The sequence below is a fragment of the Squalius cephalus genome (genome assembly GCF_949319135.1).
Source record: "Squalius cephalus genome assembly, chromosome: 3".
Classification (NCBI taxonomy): Eukaryota; Metazoa; Chordata; class Actinopteri; order Cypriniformes; family Leuciscidae; genus Squalius; species Squalius cephalus.
In genome coordinates, this window is record NC_137124.1 from 21,262,747 (window position 1) to 21,284,040 (window position 21,294).

The following is a 21,294-nucleotide window of genomic DNA, read 5'->3' on the forward strand; positions in this document are numbered from 1 at the left end:
ATTTTTTTTCTCTATATATTGCTATTTTAACCCCCTCAAGTAATTTTTTATTTTTTTAAGTTTAGTTTACAGGGACCATGCACAACAAATGTTGTGCCAGAGTTAGCTAGATAGCTAATTTGCATCTGTGGTTCTGGGCATAATGTTGTTACATAAAATTACAGCACTCCATTACAATCCAGAAAAAAAGAAGAAAATAATATCACATCACAATAAAACCAATTACAATGTCACAATACCAGAAAAAAGAAAAGAAAAAATCTAAATTAATGATCACATGATTGATTTTTCTTAAGCCATAATTTAAGTGCAGTTTTAATGTGCAGTGTATGATGTACACTTTCTAATAACAAGCACTGAACTCCATCTTTCTGTTGCTCTAAATGAAAAGGCCGATTGTCCAAAGACAGTTTTCTTCAATTTAACTCAACAGTCTTCTCTAACGGATACACTGGTTTCCCTAGAATTGTCCTTACAGAAAGTCACACATTGTTAAGAGGTGGTGGCGTAAGATCATGGATTAATTTATACATCAAACACATATCTGCAAAAAAATAAAAAAAATTGGCAAACGTCAACAATTTATAATGTTTGATAATGCAATGATGAAAACTCACATTTTCACAGCTTGTTTCATAAACAGTACTCCGACAGGGTCTTGAGTGTTTATGTGCGCTTAGACTTTTTGTAATATACCCCTATCAAAGAGCAGGCTTCAGATTTAGCCCGGTATGATTCTGCAGTGAAAATCCTTGTTTTTGGAGTAGGCTCAGTATGTGTATTTGCTGTGCTCTAAGTTTTTCTTCAGATTCCTAATCCATTCTAAGGGCCTTTGGTAAACTACACAGGGAGGCTGATTATTTGTTACACTATATGGCAAAGTGTTTAAATAATCTGCAGATATGTGCCAATTTATAAATCACTAAATTGCCTCTAAACACCTCGGACTGCACTTTATTGGGTCTATTGGCTTATATATTCAAATCAACCTTTTTATTTTTTTAAAGACATCATGATGATGATGAGCAACATCCCGGAATAGGTAAGCCTTGCATAAATGCGACGTTTTGGCTAATGAGAATGTTCATTCTAGCACCATACACCCCACCTTCTCTTATTATTTGAGCATCCAATAAAAATTGAACGACAGAAGCAGGTACGCCCACAGCCAATCGGATACGCCTAATGCATGTGGTTGTATCCACGGATTGGTTGTTGTGACTGTCAATCACGTTCCTCTGTACACCTTACACTTAGGACGACATTATTTTTGTCTTTTTTTTTTATCAAGACGTCTAACGTGGCAGTTAGATGATAACGACACGATTACGAAATATTACCTTCTGCTGACGCGTTTACTTATATATAAAAATACAAATACAAAGTGTTTGCGCATGCATTTTGCAGGACCGAGAAGAAAGGAGGAAGGCTGGAGTTGAGCTACAGTACTAGCGAACTCTAAAGCTAGCGCTGCATGTATAGTCTAACCTGCATGGCATTACATTTAAAGACGCGTTGAACGCATATTTTCATTTTGTTAATGTCGTTTTGTATCAGATGCGTATGGTGGTGCGCGTGCATGTATATTTGGCCTTGCTGGGGGTGTCAGATGTAATGCTAACGTTCTAATAGCCTATTAACGTTAGTGCTTTGTTGCTAATGGTAAGACTTGTTTTCATTCCCAAATTCGGGTTGGCTTTGTGTGTTTGTTGCTGTGTGTTCAGGAGAAATCGGTATCGTGTTGTTGAACTGAATGTAGCACACGGCTGTTGCTCCACCAGATCCACGCATGCTACTTTAGCGAGGTTAACGTTATAGCTAACACACAGCTGAACGGTAAATCCAGAAGTGTATTTATCGCACGAGCATGACGGCAGATCTGCAGAGATGACCGTAACCAACTAAAAATGCGTTATTTAGTGCTATAGGGTCAGGCGGAAGACGGAAAGCTGATGGCTGTGTGCCGTTAGCTCGCATCAGCTCTCATAGGCCACGTCGCCTGTGTGTGTTGATGTGTTTGATCTACTGACAGTGGCGTTGCATGAATGCAAACAAGGAAAAGCGAGAAGTCGCCAACTGTGCGGAAGGGACACGGAGGAATCGTCAAAGAAGTTGTGACACCAACTTCAGGACAACTCAAGGTTGCTGTAAGCCGAATGCGGAAGAACGGATCTTTTTAGATAACTTGACAGAGCAGTGACCAGATCACTCGTATTTAACCTACGGGGCTCACACAAATCCAGAGGTCGTAATCTGTGCGCCTGTTCGATTACGATGATCGGCTTCAGTGCGAATCGACGTGGAGGTCGCCTCCCTTCCTTCATCCTGATCGTATTATTGGTAATTATCGTCATTTTGTCGTTTAACTACTGGAGCGTGTCCACTAAGCACGGGCGGCTGCTGGACGAGCTGGCCGAGGTGCAGACGCAGGTGAAGCGCACGGACGCGGCGCGCTCCCGCCTGGAGAAGAGAAACTCCGAGTTGATGATGCAGGTGGACACGCACCGGAAACAGATCGACCAGAAGGACGGAGACTACAGCGTGCTGGAGAGCAAACTGCAGGCCAGGGATACGCTGGTCAAGTCTTGCACCGATGAAAAGGTGGGTGAAAGAAAATCAACACGAGGGGATGCTGCAAATGTAGCTGTATCATGATTTGTTTTTGTCTGTGACTCTAGCTACTACTGTCATATCTTTATTTATCCCTTCAAATTATTGAACTGTTTTGCCTGGGTACTTCTGACAAAACTGATGTGGATCAGGGGTTTCAAACTTTACAGACCAGAAACATCCCACCCTAAAGTCTCAGCCAACCCCAGTATGAAAGACTAGACTAGTCACGTTATAACTAGCCTAAGTCGTGACATGTGAAGGTCAAGTATGGTAACCCGTATTTGTCCTCTGCATGTAACCCATCCAAATTAGTGCACACACATTAGGAGTAGTGAACACACACACATCCAGAGCAATGGGCAGCCATTTTTGCTGTGGCACCCGGGGAGCGATTGGGGTTAGGTGACTGAGGTGCTTAAGGGGACCTCAGTCAGCCTGCCCATGCCCAATAATTTTCATTTAAAACTTTCATTGTGATTATTACAGTGTATAATAGTGATTGGGAAATTGATCATCCAAGTCAATACGTTTTTTGCCATTTTGTGGTTTTCGTCATCATTTTAGCCAATTAACCAATGTATAATCCACAATCTTTCAAATATTTTTAGTTAGAATAAATATTGCATAAACATGTTCGTTTAGCAAATGTATGAAGTATGGACCATTAGTTTGAGCCAATGTCATTATGATTATCAGTCAACCACTGTTACATACAGTACAATGCTTAGTAGATCATGTGTTCAAGATGTTTTGAACGAATGTTTTGAACGAACGGATAGATGGTTAGGAAGAGTAACCATGGCATTCTCTCTATTTGATCAATGCACATCCTGTATGTCTGTTTGCTTAGACCTTTGCTCAAGTTTTATTCTTTTTTTATTGGTATTACTTAGTTAATGCAAACAGAAGAGTTTTATATGTGACTGTGCAACATCAGTATAATGCCTTGTATTGTGAATATACCATTTCACAGGAATATTCCTTATTGCTTGAAGTAGTATCACTAGTTTGTTTCCTGTTAGCTTGTCGCACACACACAGTTGATTTCTAAAGGAGTTGGCAGTTTGCTGAAATAAACTGTTCTCTTTGTACCTGTTCTACTAGTTGTGTCTGCAGATAATGCAGTTTTCCCTTTCTGTGACGTGTTCAGTCGGCAGGTTGCGTGACTGAGGGTGACGGACGCACTGACATTTGCTGTGCTGTTGTACTTTCAATGAAATAAGAATATATACAGGGTTCATAAATGATTCTTTCACATATCTTTTTGAATTGTAAAGGGAAATAAATGATATCTTAAAATCAAAAAAATGTAAATGCTGAACACATTATATGAAAATAAATATCCCCCTCACCATTAAAGTCAATATAGTAAAGATGTGAGCTGACGGGACAGAGGGCATGCTGCTCTTTATGGATTCAAGCCTTAGGCTTCCCTGTGGTTGTGTGACACAGCTGAGAGCTCATGGTCAGGGCCCATCTGTGTGCACAGGGCTTCACATCTCAGGCTCTTCCCACACAGTCCTCTGTCTCTTCTTCTTGATATTATATCAACAGAATTGATGGGAGACTATCATTACTGGGGCTAGAAGGCAATAACTATTCATGATTGATTATTTTCTTGATAACATTTAGGGAGAATATGTATTAATAATTTAAATTGTATTGCGTTTAATGCCCTATAGCAATCTTATTCCCTTTCCATATTCATTTTCACCCTACGGTTTACAATAAATAGACTGATCGTCCTGGTTATTGTGAAAGGAGGGGATGCGGAAGATGTCACATTGCAGAAGTTAGATTTAGACACATTTCTGCTTGGGTTTTGTCTACCTGGAAAGGGGAAATGGACATATGAGCATTGATATTCCGTGTGCATTTGGATGCCCTGTACCTTTATAGATTGATTCCGTGCTGCAGCAAATGTTTGGTCGTATTGCTCACACAGGCCCCTTTACAGATTATTACCCTTTCACAGTCTTTGCTTACTGCAGTACTTGTAAAATGTGAATGAATCTTTGTAACCTTATTCTAGGCCTGTCACGATTATTGATTAATCGTATGATCGTGGTTATTCTATCTAGTCGCAATTATTTGAGATAACCCCGTTTAAATTTCAGTTACATTTTGGCATAAGTTAAGCGCTTAAAGAAATGGCATCAAATACGCAACATTGTGTTTCCTTTTCTGGTGTGGTGGTAGGGACTAGGGAGGAAGAAGGGCAGTCATATTGTGACACGGAGTAAAGAATAGGCTACATAAAGAACTGTTATAAAGTAGACAAAGATAGTCAAAGGTCTTCCTTCATAAAAGTAAATCAAATGGGCCTATATTGTCATAATTTTTATCATTTATATATTTTTATTATTATATTATATACAATTTTAAGTAACAAGATAACATGTTAGTAACTGAATTCAGCTAGTGGATTGACTTAAAAAATCTCAATAGCTGTCAATTTATTCTACTCATTTTGATAATCTATTTTCCTCAGCTGATCATGGCAACACATACTTGCATCTAAAGAGTCAAATTTGATACCTTTTCACTGTGTCATTTGTCATGGGATTAGGAATAGGATCTGTTCCACACTGCGAATGCTAACGCTGTCTGTCATCCTGTTTCCTATTCTGTTTATCAAAGGTGGAGAACCAGTGTGCCAATCTGCACACACAGACACACCCATTCTATTGTTCTTCCTTGTTCACTTGTGCTATGTGTTCTGTCCAGAGAGGAAGCTATCCTTTAGCATTGGCATTTGTCTCAGTGGCAGCTTGGATGACATGTGCAAACCTGTATGGCCACTGCAGTGACGCCAAAGGCAGCAAGCAAGGGAAAAGCCAGAATTTCCAAATAAATTGAGCACTGGTGAAATGTATACATTTTGAATTCATTTGTTGCTTGGGAATAAAAATAGTCTGAATACATTAGAGTTGCATGATTCTGGACAAATTCGAATTTTTTTTTTCTTTTTTTTTTCAAATAGAGATTCTCTAACGATTCTAAACTAAACAAAATAACATGTAATTTACTTCTGACAAAACATTTATTGCTGGAGTGCAGTCTATTTGAAAATGTTGAATTAATTTGAATTAATTATTTAAAAAAAAAAATCTGGTTGAATGATTCAATGACTCACTCATAAAGACTTGTTTCATTACTGGATGAATCAGTGTTTTTGAATAAATCTCTTGAATGAATGATTCAGTAACAAATAACTTGTCGCCACCTAGTGGTTTAACAATGTTATTGATACAATCCTCTATAAACTTTTATCCCAGTACTTCTGTGATCATTTGAATATTTGCAATACCGTGTGAAGTTGAGTCTGTGTCCCTCTCTCACCTGCTGACGGGAGGGCTTTGTTCTCCCACAGGGTGACTGACATCGATGCTTTAATTACTGGCCCATCATCTCCTGTGTGCGATTCATTTAAAAAAAATATTTTTTTTACTTTAAATCTGGCGACTGATCATCCCAATAGTGAAATCAGCAGTAGCAGTGTGGTACCGTTTAGTTTATCATTAGGGGTTCATTTAAGGGCTCAAGGTCGGGCTTTTGCCATAAGCTTACGGTTGGTAGATGCCGGTCCAGCAACTGCCACTGAGATTTAAGGGAATGATTTCAAAGTGTTCTCCAGATATTATAGACCTCATTTGCTCCACTGTGTCTGAGAGTAACTGCAAGAAGTGTCTCAAAGGCACTGTTTCCTCGTTGGGTGTAGCAAGAGTAATAGATGGAGGCATGGGTTTGAAACAAACACAATGGAAGCTCTTAACTGTTGAAGTTGGCTCCCTCACATTTAACAACTTGATATTGATTAGATGAAGCACCAGTATAAAATCTATAGGATAAGCATGCATAGGCATTCAGCTGACCCTTCGGCAGTGTTAATGTGTAGTGCATACACACAGTGCAGCAGACTGCTATTTTGCTGTCTTTCTGTCTGCTGTTCTGCTGGTAGCTCGAAGGTTGAAGCTCATCGGGTCTCTTTAATAGCACATTGCTCAGTACTTATGTCCGCTGCCCTTGCAGCTTAATTTGCTGTGCTGACTATCATCTTCTGCTTTGAGACGGGGCTCTGCTCTCAGCAAGCTCAAGCTCCATGTCCACGTCCTCCTCAGTGAATTTGTCATCAGGATCACAGTTCCCTCTGAGCTTCCCTCTATCAATCCCGTCGCAAAATCACAGCCGCCTCTCTTACAGCAGTAAAGCTCTGGAGATTGAATTCTCTTACTGTGGCTCAGTGAAAAGAGTTCGGACAACAATACTGTTTGGGTGATAAAACAGGCTATGCTAAAGAATGTGTGGTATTGTTGGCAGCTTCACACAGTTTCTCATGGGTTCCACATGATGGGTTTTTGTCCAGAGGATGGTTTGATTTGTAAATGCAGGGACTGATCTCAAAAGAAGGAAGTTAATTAATAAAGTCAGACAGATACAATGCTGTTCTTTAGTCTGGGGGGAATAAAATGTTATATATTTATTCATTTATCGATTGATTGATTGATTTAATTGATTGAAAGAAGTTAATACTTTTATTCAGCAATGGCACATTAAATTGACATTAAAAGATTTCTATGTACTTTTGAGATTTCTATTCCTCAAAGAATCCTGAAAATGTGTTTCCACCCATCATTTACTGACCCTCAAGTTGTTCCAAACCTGTATGAGTTTCTCTCTTCTGTTGAACACAAAAGAAGATATTTTAAAGAATGTTGGTAGTCAAGCAGTTGACTGTAGCTATTGACTTCCATAGTAGGAAAAAAACAAATACTATGGAAGTCAATGGCTACCGTCAACTGTCTGGTTTACCAACGTTCTTCAAAATATCATCTTTTGTGTTCAACAGAAGAAAGAAACTTGTACAGTTTTGGAACAACATGAGGGTGAGTAAGTGATGACAATTTTCATGTTTTTAAGGGGTTAACTATCTTTTTAAGCAGGAGTAGTTCTCCTCTTTCAACATTGATAATAATAAGAAATGTTTCTTGTTGCACCAAATCAGTTTATTAGAATGATTTCTGGAGGACCGTGTGAATTCTGCTTTACCATCACAGCCTTCGCAGGAATAAATTACACTTTAAAATATAATAATATAGGACATTTACCTAATTACATTTACATAATGTTACTGTTTCTACTGTACAATACATTCAGCCATGGTGAGCATAATAGACTTTCAAAATCATAAAAAAATAAAAAAATCTTACTGACCCAAAACTATTTAATGGTAGTGTAAAGTTTAGATATGAGTTGTTGACTATGGATATAATAATCAAACATTGATCTATAGCACTCAAATTTGGGTAGTTGAAGTTAAGCATATAAATTGGGGGAAAGTAAAAATCTATGAGAACAAAAAAATGTTTTTGTGTTTTTCCAGGATAAGCCCTTAAACTGTCATATGACATGGGTCATCATATATTCTTAAAGTATGTTTTGTATATTACTCTATTCCTGTCTTCACTCAAATTTTTTTTTTTTTTCAGAATAAGCTGCAGAATGATGTCAGCGCCCAGATGTCTGAGATTCACAGACTGAAGGGTAAGAAGTGCACACAAAGAGGGTGCCATTTCCCAGCATCACGTCTTTGTCAATGAAATAGGATTGTTGTGGAATATGCAAGTACAGCACTATTTTTGTACGGTTGGGTTGTTCCTTCCTACTCCACCCTTATGTAAACCAATCATGGATTTTTTTTTTTTTTCGATTGTGGTGTGTTTGACTGCTGATTTGGGGCATGTAGTCATGTTTGCTTGTACATTTACAGAACAGGTAAAAGAGTTGAGACAGGAGATCATCCGACAGGAAGACCAGCTGAGGGAAGTGCGGAAAAACAGCACCAATCTGGAGAAGAAGCTGGAATATGAGAGGTGAATACAAGCACTGGTGGACTTTCCCTGACCCAGAAGGAGTCTTGTTTTCTGTGCACTTCTATTCCTACATTTGGTAATAATGGTTAAGATGTTCGACTAGTTGATCATGTATAATATAAATGTAACATGCATTGCAGCTTGCAGTGTGGCAGACAAATCACAGAGCTGAAGGCAGAATATGAGGAGAGCAAGAAAAGAGTGGAAGAAGAGGCAGCAAAACTCAGACAGGTATGCTGTGAATGATTTGAATAGTGTAAACTCTGGCTCGTCTTAAAGGGATAGTTCACCCAAAAATGAAAATTCTGTCATCATTTACTCACCCTCAAGTTGTTCCAAACCTGTATGAGTTTCTTTGTTCTGCTGAACACAAAGGAAGATATTTGGAAGAATGTTTGTAATCAAACAGATCTCGGTCCTCATTGACTACCATAGTAGGAAAAAATATATACTATGGTAGTCAATGGGGACCGAGATCTGTTTGGTTACAAACATTCTTCCAAATATCTTCCTTTGTGTTCAGCAGAACAAAGAAACTCATACAGGTTTGGAACAACTTGAGGGTGGAACAACTTATAATTTTTGGGTGAACTATCCCTTTAAAGGGTTAGTTCACCCAAAAATGGAAATTACCCCATGATTTACTCACCCTCAAGTCATCCTAGGTGTATATGACATTTGTCTTTCAGATGAATACAATCGAAGTTATATTAAAAAAATGTCCTGCCTCTTATAATGACTCTAATAAAGGCCTTCTGAAGCGAAGCGATGAGTTTGTGTAAGAAAAATATCCATATTTAAAACATTATCGACTAAAATAACTAGCTTTCGGCAGACGGCCTACGCAAGTCGACTTAAGCCAAAAGAGTAACACTTGACGATGTATGACGTACCTGTGGATGTAGGAGTATCGTAAGCTTTGACGCCTCTCGCGGTTCAAACACACAGGGTTGAGCAACAAACTCAAGCTCCTCTGACATTTCTCTTTAAAAAAACTTGTTTTAGACTTCTAATTTGTGACGGGTGTTTTGTTTTGCTCTATCCTCTGCACTTCTGCGTTCGTCAATGCGTCAGGTCGGAATTTTAACAGAAACCGGCCACTCACTGCCATTATAAATCTTGGAAGAGCCAGGACATTTTTTTTATATAACTCCGTATTGTTTTCGTCTGAAAGAAGAATGTCATATACACCTAGGGTGGCTTGAGGGTGAGTAAATCATGGGGTAATTTTCATTTTTGGGTGAACTAACCCTTTAACTCACAAACTTCATCAAAACCAAAAAAAAAATTGCATTTCAGAGTTTATTAGAGAATCGTAAAGCAGATGCAGGGGATCGGCAGGTGGGGGTGGTTCTTGATCAGTCCAACAAAAGAAAAGAGGACACTGCAGAGCGCCACACAGTGGCTGCACAGCGAAATGATGTCCCAGTTCCTAAAGGTAGCAGAAAAAAACCCAATGTGCAGATACATATACATTTTGGTTGAAAAAAAAAAAATTGTCGTCTCTTGCTTTTTTCTATCACATTCACTCAAGATGATATGGTTAAACCTGGCAGCGATGCTGGCATGCCTGGCATTGAGGACAGTGAAGTTGGCAAGATAGATGACAGACAGTTTGGTGAGTATCACAAAGTACATTTCTAGAAGATTTCATTGAATCAACAAGTCATCTATGTTCAGTGCTGATGAGTAACAGAGTGAATAAACTCTACAGCATGCTTAAAATAAGGGTGCATGTCAGTTACTTCATTCAGAGATACATTTAATGTTTCTCCAGCCTTAAAGAAGCCAGCCATCACGCCGCAGAAACACATGGAGCCGGCGGAGGTTGCGGCACTGCTGAAGGAGGAGAGGGCAGGGTTTGGAGCAGGAGCTGGTGCCAGACTAGGGGATGATTTGGCTCGTGGGCAACCGCTGGACCGACCAGACATACCCCATGGTGAAAACCTGCATTTGGGGAACCATGACGTCCCTGTGCTGCAGCAGGTTCCAAAAGCAGTGGCTGACAAACCCATGCTGTTTGACGAGGATAATAAGGCAGGCATAAAGGCAGATGAGTTTGGGGAGCAGCGCAGACAGCTGGGAGGTTAGAGGTCATGTTTTATCAGTGCTTATAACACTTTTCAATTGTTGGTTGTGTTACAAATGTGATGCAGGACCCAAACATACACTCACACACATACTTACTATGCTGGCAGTAAGGATTCAATTATAGGGCACACAAAATTACTCCTTTTCCCTAAGTAGAATACTTTCACCTTTATAATATTACTACTATTTTTATTTTTTTTTATTTTTTTTTTTTTATTAGATGTGCACATTAGTCCATATTTCTCCATTTCTGGATGAAATTATTAATAATAATAACTTTATCAAAACACTGTTATTTCCTTCAGGCAATGCAAACATAGTTTTGTACTTGTATTTGTGTATGACCCCTGATTCTTCCTTACTGAGGAAGCCATGTTTTTTTGTTTGTTTTTTTTTTAAGTAGTAGCGATTCTGTACTTTTATTTGTGTATATCTTTTGGGCCTCTTTTTTTCCTCTGTTGGGGAGAAGCTGTCCTTTTTTCTTCTTTCTTCTGTGTTTTTTTTTTTTAACATGAGCCTACGTATTTCCCATGACATTAAAGGAGAACTTTACATTTTTTTGTAAATTTGGAGTGCTGTCAGTACAGAGAACAACGACAAAAATCGGTGTTGCCCACATCGTGTTATCCTCTTTTTAAAATTTGCACCCTGTTGACTTCAATGGGGCAAGTTATAAACCTGCGTTTAGCCTCTTAACATCCTTGATGTGTCATTACAAGTGCACCAGCCATGTGAGTGATTCCTTCAGAGTGAACACAGTGAATCTGACTGCAGTAGATGTGAAAGATATGGATAAAAATGATGTTTATTCAGCCAGCGCACATACCTGTATTTACATCCTGTTTTCGCCCGAAGTCCATAGTAATCGATTGTCGAGTTCACGCACATAGGTTTAGTACCTATGATCACGCGTGTGAACTCGACAATCGACTACTTTGGACTTCAACCGAAAACAGGATGTAAATACAGGTATTTTCGCTGGCTGAATTAACATCACTTTTATTCATATCTTTCACATCTACTGCAGTCAGATTCACTGTGTTCACTCTAAATAAACTCACTCACATGGCTGTGCACTTGTAATGACAAATCAAGGATGTTAAAGCAGGCTAAACGCAGGTTTAAAACCTGCCCCATTGAAGTCAACAGGGTGCAAATTTTAAAAAGAGGATAACACGGTGTACTGTAGGCAACACCGATTTTTGTCGTTGTTCTCTGTACTGACAGCACTCCAAATTTACAAAAAAATTAGCTCAATGTTAAAATTGACCGGAGTTCTCCTTTAAGTTTGTTTTTACTGTTTTTCACCTGAAGATTAGAGGCATGCTGTCATATTACACAATCTTTCCACTTACAGAAATGTACCTCTTTAATGTCAAGTGCTCTTTCTGTCCTTTTTTTATTAGCTGAAGGCTTGAAGGCAGAGGGAGTTGGAATTCCTCCTCCTCCTAACCCGGCTCAGGTTCTTCCCAAACCCATTGACCCGCACAATGGCAGAGAACCTGTGCACGCTGACCCCCCGCGTCACCGTCAGAGTGAGTATTAAACCGTACAGGGGTGGGGATGGGGCTGTGGCTGTTTCTGAAGATGACAAGACAAATCGTCATCTATCCTCTTGTTACGTCATGATGTATCAAATATTGTTTTGGGGTACAACTCTCCACTCTCTTTCAAGTGAGAATACTGAGTCTCAACAGCTTGTTATGTGCTCTGTTCATTTACAGCACACATTTAAGCTACGTTCTTTGTAAAAACTCATTGCGTCCCGGACACCATTCATTTAACAATTCAGAAAAGATTCAGATCACTGTCTGGCCATCTGAAATTTCGGTATGGAGATTTTTTGGTAGTACAACAGCACACCGTGAGTGTAATTTAGCACCATTGGCATCTGATAGAGAATTTGGACCTACACTTCAGACTTAAAGGGTTAGTTCACCCAAAAATGAAAATTCTGTCAGTAATTACTCACCCTCATGTTGTTCCAACCGCGTAAGACCTTCGTTCATCTTCGGAACACAAATTAATATATTTTTGATGAAATCTGAGCCATGTCTCACTCCTCCATAGGCTGCTATGTGACCGAAACTTGCTGGCCCAGAAAAGTTATTAAAGAGATCGTTAAAATAGTCCAAGTGACTCCAGTGGCTCAATCTTAAGTATATCAAGCGACGAGAATACTTTTTGTGCGCAAAAACAAACAAAAATAACGACTTTATTCCACTTTTCATTTCCTTCTCTCTGGGCCTCGTAGTGTTTTTGCGCTGCGCGTCTGTGTTGCACGTCATCACGTATCACACACATGACCGGCGTCGGCCAATTGTGAGCCTACGTGGTGACGTGTAACACAGACGCGCTGCGCAAAAAGACTACGCGAACCAACTAGAGGCCCAGAGAGAAGGAAATGAAAAGTGGAATAAAGTCGTTATTTTTGTTTGTTTTTGCGCACAAAAAGTATTCTCGTCGCTTGATATACTTAAGATTGAGCCACTGGAGTCACTTGGACTATATTAACGATCTCTTTGATGACTTTTCTGGGCCAGCAAGTTTCGGTCACATAGCAGCCTATGGAGGAGTGAGACATGGCTCAGATTTCATCAAAAATATCTTAATTTGTGTTCCGAAGATGAACGAAGGTCTTACACGGTTGGAACAACATGAGGGTGAGTAATTACTGACAGAATTTTCATTTTTGGGTGAACTATCCCTTTAACAACCGGATACTGATATTCCCAGATTCTCTGAACCTCAGTCTTCAGTTTCATGTATGTTATCATTTGGTGGTTTCCATAAAGTTTCAATGGGTTAACTTCATGTCTATAGGCTCTCCCATCTTAAAAGAATATATCACACATAAATTGTCATTCAAAACCTGATTTTAAGCTTTGTTACCTAGAACACAAACTGAGAAAAAAAAGAATGTCCAAGTTGCTGATGAATTACCAAACACAGAAGTTGATTGTAATCCACACTGTCAATCTTTTGTCTTCCACGTAAGATAAATGAATATGGTTTAAAAAATAACATAAGGGTGAGTAAGTGATTTTCATTTTTTTTGGGGTAACTATCTCTTTAAGACTTTCACTGGGGTTTGATGCAGCAGAAGCTGGCACCATTCAAGCCAGTTCACAGCCTTAAATCAATCCCTTTGAGGTAAATTTGTGTGAAATACAGATTGGAAAGCTGTACACACTTCTGCATTTTGGGCATTTGTAAATATCTGACATACACTCACACACGTACTTACTATGCAGGCAGTAAGGATTAAATTACAGGGCACAAAACAATTACTCTTCATCGTCTTTTTCCCCTAGTAGAATACTTTCGCCTTTATAAAATGACTACTATTTGGGCTATCTGGGCAAGCAGCAAGCATAAAGTCAAGCAGTAATGTTTGTGTCTGTAAATAGACAGAGAAGGTAGTAGACTGGGTTCTCTGCTGATTACTGCGCTGCCTGACTTTGCTCCCTCTGCTAAACTCCTCCACACCACCATGTACCCCTTCTCACCCAGCCTTCCTTTCTTCTGTGTAAAGTCCTCTACCACCAGCTCCATTCCTCACTTGTCCTCTGAGATTTTATTTTCTTTGGAACTAAAATATGGCATAAACCTTTTTGTGGTCTTTTTATTTTAACCTCATTACTTTCAGTGTAGTCTCATTGTCCTCTCTTTGCTCTTTATTGCCTTAAATATGCTTCTGATCTATTTGCCTTTCTGTACTTTCTTTTCCTTTAATGCCCTTGTTTCTCTGTCTTTTACCTCTTTCAAATTTTGCTTGTTCCTTTTTTCCCCTCTTTTCTTTCTTTCTCTCTTTCCTGATGGGGCCCATCTCTGCCCCTGCAGGCCGTTTCTTTGATGAAAATGAATCCCCCGTAGATCCGCAACACGGCAATAAGCTGGCGGACTATAACGGGGATGATGGCAACGTAGGTGAGTATGAGGCGGATAAGCAGGCCGAGCTGGCCTACAATGAGGAAGAGGATGGTGATGGTGGGGAGGAAGACGTCCAAGGTGAGCCAGGGGGATTGCGACTGCTTTGCTATTCCATCTCCTCTCCCCCTCCCTTGTGCTGGTGCTGTTCTGCTTTATTAAGCTGCTGGTTCAGTCATCATGGGCTCACAGCATACTGAAGTACTGTCAGTTCATTTGGCCTAATGCTTGTGGAAGGTGTCAATCACAGGCGAAGCCCTCACCTCAGTGTGCTGAAAGCATGTGTGGATGAGAGAGAAAGATATGAGTGTGAGATCCTTAACCTTTCTGGACCATGTGGTTATGAGACTGAACCTTCTCTCCCAGCATGCCTCATTCGGCTCTTCCAGTCATTGTCTTTACTAATCAGCGTGCTAGTGTGTAGAGTTATTGTGTTGTCAGTGCATGTGAAAGCCATAATGCTGTGTTGAATCCTTTTCACTAGGGCTTGGGGTTTTAAATGGGCTACTTTGAAATCACTGTTAACTTGACCATCTTATTTCATCTTGCCAATTTTTCATCGGCTTCCTGTGTCGCTTAACACTTGTGACGATTGTAAACCATGCATCTCATATGCCATGTTCACAATGCAAAGTTTAGGGATTGACAACTGCATGTAAGAGCAAGAATGAATTCTGTCAATTCTGTCTGTGTCTGCCATCGTTGATATTATGGCTGAGTGATATTTCAACATAGCCAGTGTTTTTGTGATAACAGAAAATTTTATTCTGCCGAAAAGTCTGTTTCAGGTCAAAACAGGTAGCAGAGAATAAACTGGGCGTGCGTATGTGCGTGCATGCGTGTGTGTGCGTGCTCACTGATAATGTAGGAAAGACAATTAACAAGCCATCGTGATGCTCTCACATAGCAAACTGGTGAAGTAAGCTAGTCACGCGAGAAAAGACAATAGGAGGAAGGCAATACAGTAAACTCAACTCTGTTTCAGGTGTTTTTGTTTACTTTTTTGTTTGTTTTTGATGTAGTGAGATCAAGGCAGACAAGCAATGATAATTTTAGAGATCAAATTTGAATAAGGAATTATAAATATAATTATTTATATAAATATAATATTTAAAAAAATATATTAAAATGTAGCAAATAAGGTAAATCTAATAATTATTATCCAAAGTATTGTATGTAAGTAAGTTTTTAAATTTAAACGCTGTCAAAATAATTCCAGTTCACATGGCTACGTGGAGGCGATAAATAACTCTGTATTATACATTTTGAAGGCCAGACAAGTAATTTGTTGAGGTCAATTTGTAAAGAAAGACTACATGCCTGCGCACATATATATTCAAACGCGCATACCTATAGACCAAACACGTAATACACATGTGCACACCGTCAGCGTTTTCATAGGTTTGCGTTTTTGGAGTTTGCGCAGAGATAATCTTTTTTAATTATTATTATTTTATTTTTTTCAAGGCTTGCACCTTGGAACCTATTTCAAGGTTTGCGTTCTCGAGCCACCAGGCACTGTTGTTGTGCGAATGAGCGGGCCGGAGCACATTAAGGGTTTTCTGTTATAGCGGTGTCATGTTAGCCCTAAGTTAATAACTAATGATCTTTGCAAAGGAAGTGAATCAGTCAAAACTAACTTTAGCTGGACAATAACTTTATTCTAGAGCTGCTGTAAAGCCAAAACAATCTGTTACTTTAAATTCCTGTTATCACTGTAAAGCTGCTTTGAAACAATCTATATTGTTAAAAGCGCTATATAAATGAAGGTGACATGACTTGACTTGTAACATGATGTTTGTGAAGATCAGAGTATAGAGAAAGGCCCAAATGAAGTAAAATATTTGCAGAATATAAGGAGAAGCAAAAGAACAACAAAATAAGAGCAATGAATATATATTCAGGAAAACTTGCATCCTCCTAAATTTTTGTTTTGTTTTGATAAGAAAAGGTCAAACAGACTTATCCATAATGTCATAGTAGGTGTAACGGCTAGGTCGGAGTGACCAGTCAAATTCTACGGTTGCAAAGATAGATGAAAATAGATAGAGGTGTGGTTTTGACATCTAGGAATGCGTCCAATATTTAACAAAACACAAGTAACTAAGATAAATCCCTTAATGCATATGTACATGTGAGTACAACATGCATATTCTTGGAGAATACTTATGAATAAAAGATAGGTGTAAATGAGTAACAATAATGAGTAAATACTTGAATATATGATGGAGGTTAATATATTAAGGTTGAATATCTGAGTGCATGAATTCAAAGATGCAATTACTAAAGAACAAATGAATGAATGAATAGTGTGGATAGGAAAATATGAATTAAAGGGGTCATATAATGCCATTTTTGTACAAGCTAATATGATTCTTTAGGGTCTAAATTAAAAGTTTGTAATATAATTTAATTAAAAATTCTCATTAGTATTGTAAGAAAACACTCATTTTACCTGGTCAAAAACAGCTGTTTTCAGCACGCCGTTTAAGTGCATGTGTCTTTAAATGATAATGCGCTTTGCTGACCCCGCCCCTCTGTTCTGAGTGTACACCGTTTGTAATAACCATAACACAATAACCATAACGCGTTGTTCATTATAAACTTCGGATTATGAATTATATTGAGAACGTCGTACATAGAAAACATGCCGTAATGTACCCTGAGTGTAAACCTTAGCCGCATTCATCGTGAAGCGTGCTCGCGAATTGCAAAGATTAATATAAAGATTACTATAAAGGTTAATAAAACATTACACTCACTTCTTCTTCTGGAGGTGCAGCAGGAACACGAATAGTTGGTACCGATCCTTTTTTCAGGAGCAGTTTCTTAGCAAAACCAGATTTATATTGACCTCGTTTGTAAAGCAGTCTGGTGTGTGAAATGATTCGCGCAAACATGAAAGCATTGACGTTGATCGTGGGGAATATTCCCTTCGAAAACAAACTAATGACTGCTTTGTTCCTTATTACACCCAAGAACAGAACACCACAATCACTTAGAGGCCATTCTGCTCATAGACAGTGCTCCTGCACCAACGTATCAACAATGACGCGTAGACTATGATTGACAGCTCGCTCACGAGCGAGGGCGGGTCTGTGTTGAAACGCTGCTGTCAATCAACAATCGTGGGAGTGGCGTCCGGCGTCACACGGTCGAACGGCTTGATTTGAGAGAGGGGAAAACATAAGAAGATAAAAAAAAAAAACCACTGGATGGATTTTTATCATTTTATGATGGTTGTGTACAGGCACTGCCAACACACATTTCAGTACAATCAACTTGTAAAAATGCATGTACCATTATATGACCCCTTTAAGAAAATCACTAGAAACATTGACCATTTGGACACCAGTTTCTAGTTTTTTTGTTTTTGTTTGTTTTTTGCATTGATATTAAAGTGACTTTCTCAGATTTAACATTACTTTGCATAAGCATAGCCATTTTTGACTATAATAATAAATATTAAAATAAAATTAAAATAAAATATTATAAAATTAAAATATAATAAAATAAATATTACCAACTAGAGATTGTTCGTAAACCAAAAAGATCAGGTAGTGACAACCGCATTTATATAAAATCTGCGTGAAACCAACCTCTTTCAAAAGCAACAAACACTGCCTCTTCTGGCAGAATAACTCCTGTATTCTGTATGAACACAGAATAGTTTACGAGATTCACTCATTCAAATGTGGTTGTCACTCCCAACACTTTGCAGTGTGTATGTGGCTTTAGTAGCTTTCACTAGTATTAGTTTGAATGTTTCTTTGAAAGGTGGGTATATTTCCTTAAAGCCGTGAAAGTTAAGCTAGTTAGCTAGTCAGCCATTGTTGTGATTTATAAACACTGAATTGTAATCATCCTTGTTGTTGTATCTTTCAGACGATGAAGACCGGGAAGCTCCAGGTGAAAGGGCTGTGGATTACGGAAAGCGACGTCAAGCCATTGATGTGCTGTAGTCCCGTCCCGTCTCTAACAAACCCATTCATTGAGATGGATGGATGTTTCTGACATTGAAGTAGCCAAGAGATGAAAAAGAACTTTGGATTTCAGTTGTGATATTGGTATAATGTACAATTGGAGACATTCAGACTATTCAAACTATTTCAGTCTTCAGAGACGAACAAGTTTCGGCGGTTACGACTGTGAAATCAATGACTGTGGATGAGATTTTTTTCAACTTAAATGCGACAAAGTGATTTAATGATCTTCTGCAAATGTTTGCTTGCACATGTTTGCTTGATTTGAGAGTATTGTTTTCATGTTTTTTTTGTTTTGTTTTTTGCCCCCATCTGTAGCACATGTCTAACAGAATTGAGTTTTGGAACTATTATATTGTACAAATGTCTTGTTGTTTGTAATATTTTTTTTATTTTTATTTTTTTTATTTTTTTTTTTCAGTGGGATAATAAAATGCCTTCTCTAGGCACCGGAGGTCGCGACTGTGAATAGATAATACGGAAATAATAATCCTCTGTGTGATTCACAAAGTGGAACATATTGATATACATATTTTTGCTGAAAAGCTAAATCTCCTTTTATCTTTTTGGACAACTGTTGCTAAATGGAAGTGTAAACTATGGGAAGATGCAATTAAGTTGCTGTTCAACTTTTAACCTCTCTCTGGTACAAACTGACACTTATTGGCCAGACAATAATCTTTTCTTTTTTTCAGCTATGTTTTCTGATTCTGAAGGAGCACTCAAGAGTGCACGTTGAGTTTTGTAAGGACATTGTTGCATGCAAAAGGCAGCCTTTGTAAATCAGCCTGTAGATCAAGAAAATGGAAAAAAGCAATACTCCGTGCCACAGACTAAACTCACCACAGCTGTCGGCCTGCTTCCTTTCTTACTGGTAGATGTACAGTACGTATGAGGAGGGATGCTGTATAATTGCTAAACTCTCAAATGGAAATAATGATCATATACCTAAATGTTTGTGTTTGTTTCATAATCAAGCAAATTTAGGGTTGGCATACTGAATGTAGTCTTAAAGCTTGTGATTGTTTTTGAGATATGTCACATGGGTGTGCAGGGCAATCCAAGAATAACGATTAACAAAATTCTTTATATTTCAAATTAACTGGTCCTGTTTTGGAAAAAGTACAAATTTTATCACTGTGACTGAAGTATAGAAAGTAGTAGCATCGAGAAAAGCACCCAGAAATCTTCATTAATTTATCCCAGGCTGCTTTACAAACAAATGACAACATTACTGTAACAATAAACGATTTTTTCTGTAGTTTTACTGGCTGTTGGCATTTAGTTTTTCGCTCAATTCAGGAACAACGTTTGTGAATTCATACGAATGATTAGATTTTATCGGTTTAGTTGTTACTGTACTTGTATACTGAATTCGTAACATATTTTTAATATATATCTATATATATACAGTACAGGTCAAAAGTTGAAAAGAAAAGAAAAAATAAACATTACGATTTTTTTATATTTTTGAAAGAAGTCTCTAATGTTTATCAATGCTGCGTTTATTTGATCAAAAATACAGAAAAAAAAACAGTAATATTGTGAAATATTATTACAACTTAAAATAATAGTTTTCTATTTGAATATACTTTAAAAAATAATTTATTCCTGTGATGCAAAGCTGAATTTTCAGCATCATTACTCCAGTCTTCAGTGTCACATGTGACATCCAGTCTATCACATGATCCTTTAGAAATCATTCTAATATTCTGATTTATTATGAGTGTTGGAAACAGTTCTGCTGCCTGATATATTTGATGAATAAAAGGTTAAAAAGAACTGCATTTATTCAAAATAAAAAAATAATTCTTTACTATCACTTTTTATCCATTTAACACATCCTTGCTGAATAAAAGTATTGATTTATTTAAAAAAAAAAAAAAAATTACTGACCAGTAGTGTATATTGTTGTTACAAAAGATTTCTATTTTTAAAAAATGTGCTTCTTTTTTTTTTTTTTTTTACTTTTTATTCATCAAAGTATCCTAAAAAAAGTATCACAGGTTATGAAAAAATATTAAGCAGCAACTTTGATAATGAATCATCATATTAGAATGATTTCTAAAGGATCACGTGATAGACTGGAGTAATGATCCTGAAAATTCAGCTTTGCATCACAGAAATAAATGATAATTTAAAGTATAATACATTGAAAACCAATTATTCTAAACTGTAATAATATATCACAATATTACTTTTTTTCTGTATTTTTGATCAAATAAATGCAGGCTTAATGAGCAGAAGAAACTTCTTTCAAAAACATTAAAAATAGTAATGTTTCCAAACTTTTGACCTGTACTATATATATATATATATAGGGAATGCCCTCGTGTCATGTGATGGGATCTTAATTATAACGGATCTAAAAATTATCTTAATTAAAAAATACAGGCAGTCTGCCGAAGTGCTTCGTAACGGTATTGCCATGACAACCAGAACGTGCCTTTCCTTCTCATCTCATACCCCGCGCGCTCGTTCTATTTTTTATTTATTTATTTTATAACCGTTTTCTTGTTGATTTGCAATGTACAAGTAAATCCGATGCGTATGCTAGCATACAGCTGGTAGCTTAGTCTGCTACCTTTGGTATATTGTCGTACACTAATTCATCTGAGACGCATTCCCTTCAGAAAATAATGTATTCTGATATCGCTCCTGATGATATCTTTGTTAGTTTGCCTGATAAATGCTAACGGAATTACTCTTCGCTCTGCGTTTTTGCTTAAAGCACATTTTATGCGTGACTATCGAATATATAGTGTGTAATTGTGTTTTAAATAGACACTGTAAGCTAAACCTGT

The 21,294-nt window shown here is 37.9% G+C and overlaps 1 protein-coding gene across 2 annotated transcripts; it reads left to right on the top strand.

Annotated features, from left to right (window-relative positions):
* Positions 1–26: 26 nt before the first annotated feature.
* golm2 (golgi membrane protein 2) lies at positions 27–19,751 on the top strand. 2 transcript variants are annotated; one of them, XM_079866821.1, is made up of 10 exons: positions 27–2,601; positions 8,103–8,157; positions 8,384–8,486; positions 8,627–8,717; positions 9,786–9,924; positions 10,021–10,104; positions 10,264–10,572; positions 11,984–12,112; positions 14,421–14,588; positions 18,393–19,751. In XM_079866821.1, the coding sequence occupies exons 1-10, from the start codon at positions 2,275–2,277 to the stop codon at positions 18,467–18,469; spliced, it is 1,482 nt and encodes a 493-aa protein (XP_079722947.1). In that variant the 5' UTR covers positions 27–2,274; the 3' UTR covers positions 18,470–19,751. The 2 variants fall into 2 exon arrangements, with proteins under 2 accessions (XP_079722947.1, XP_079722948.1); XM_079866822.1 differs by lacking the exon at positions 14,421–14,588.
* Positions 19,752–21,294: the final 1,543 nt, after the last annotated feature.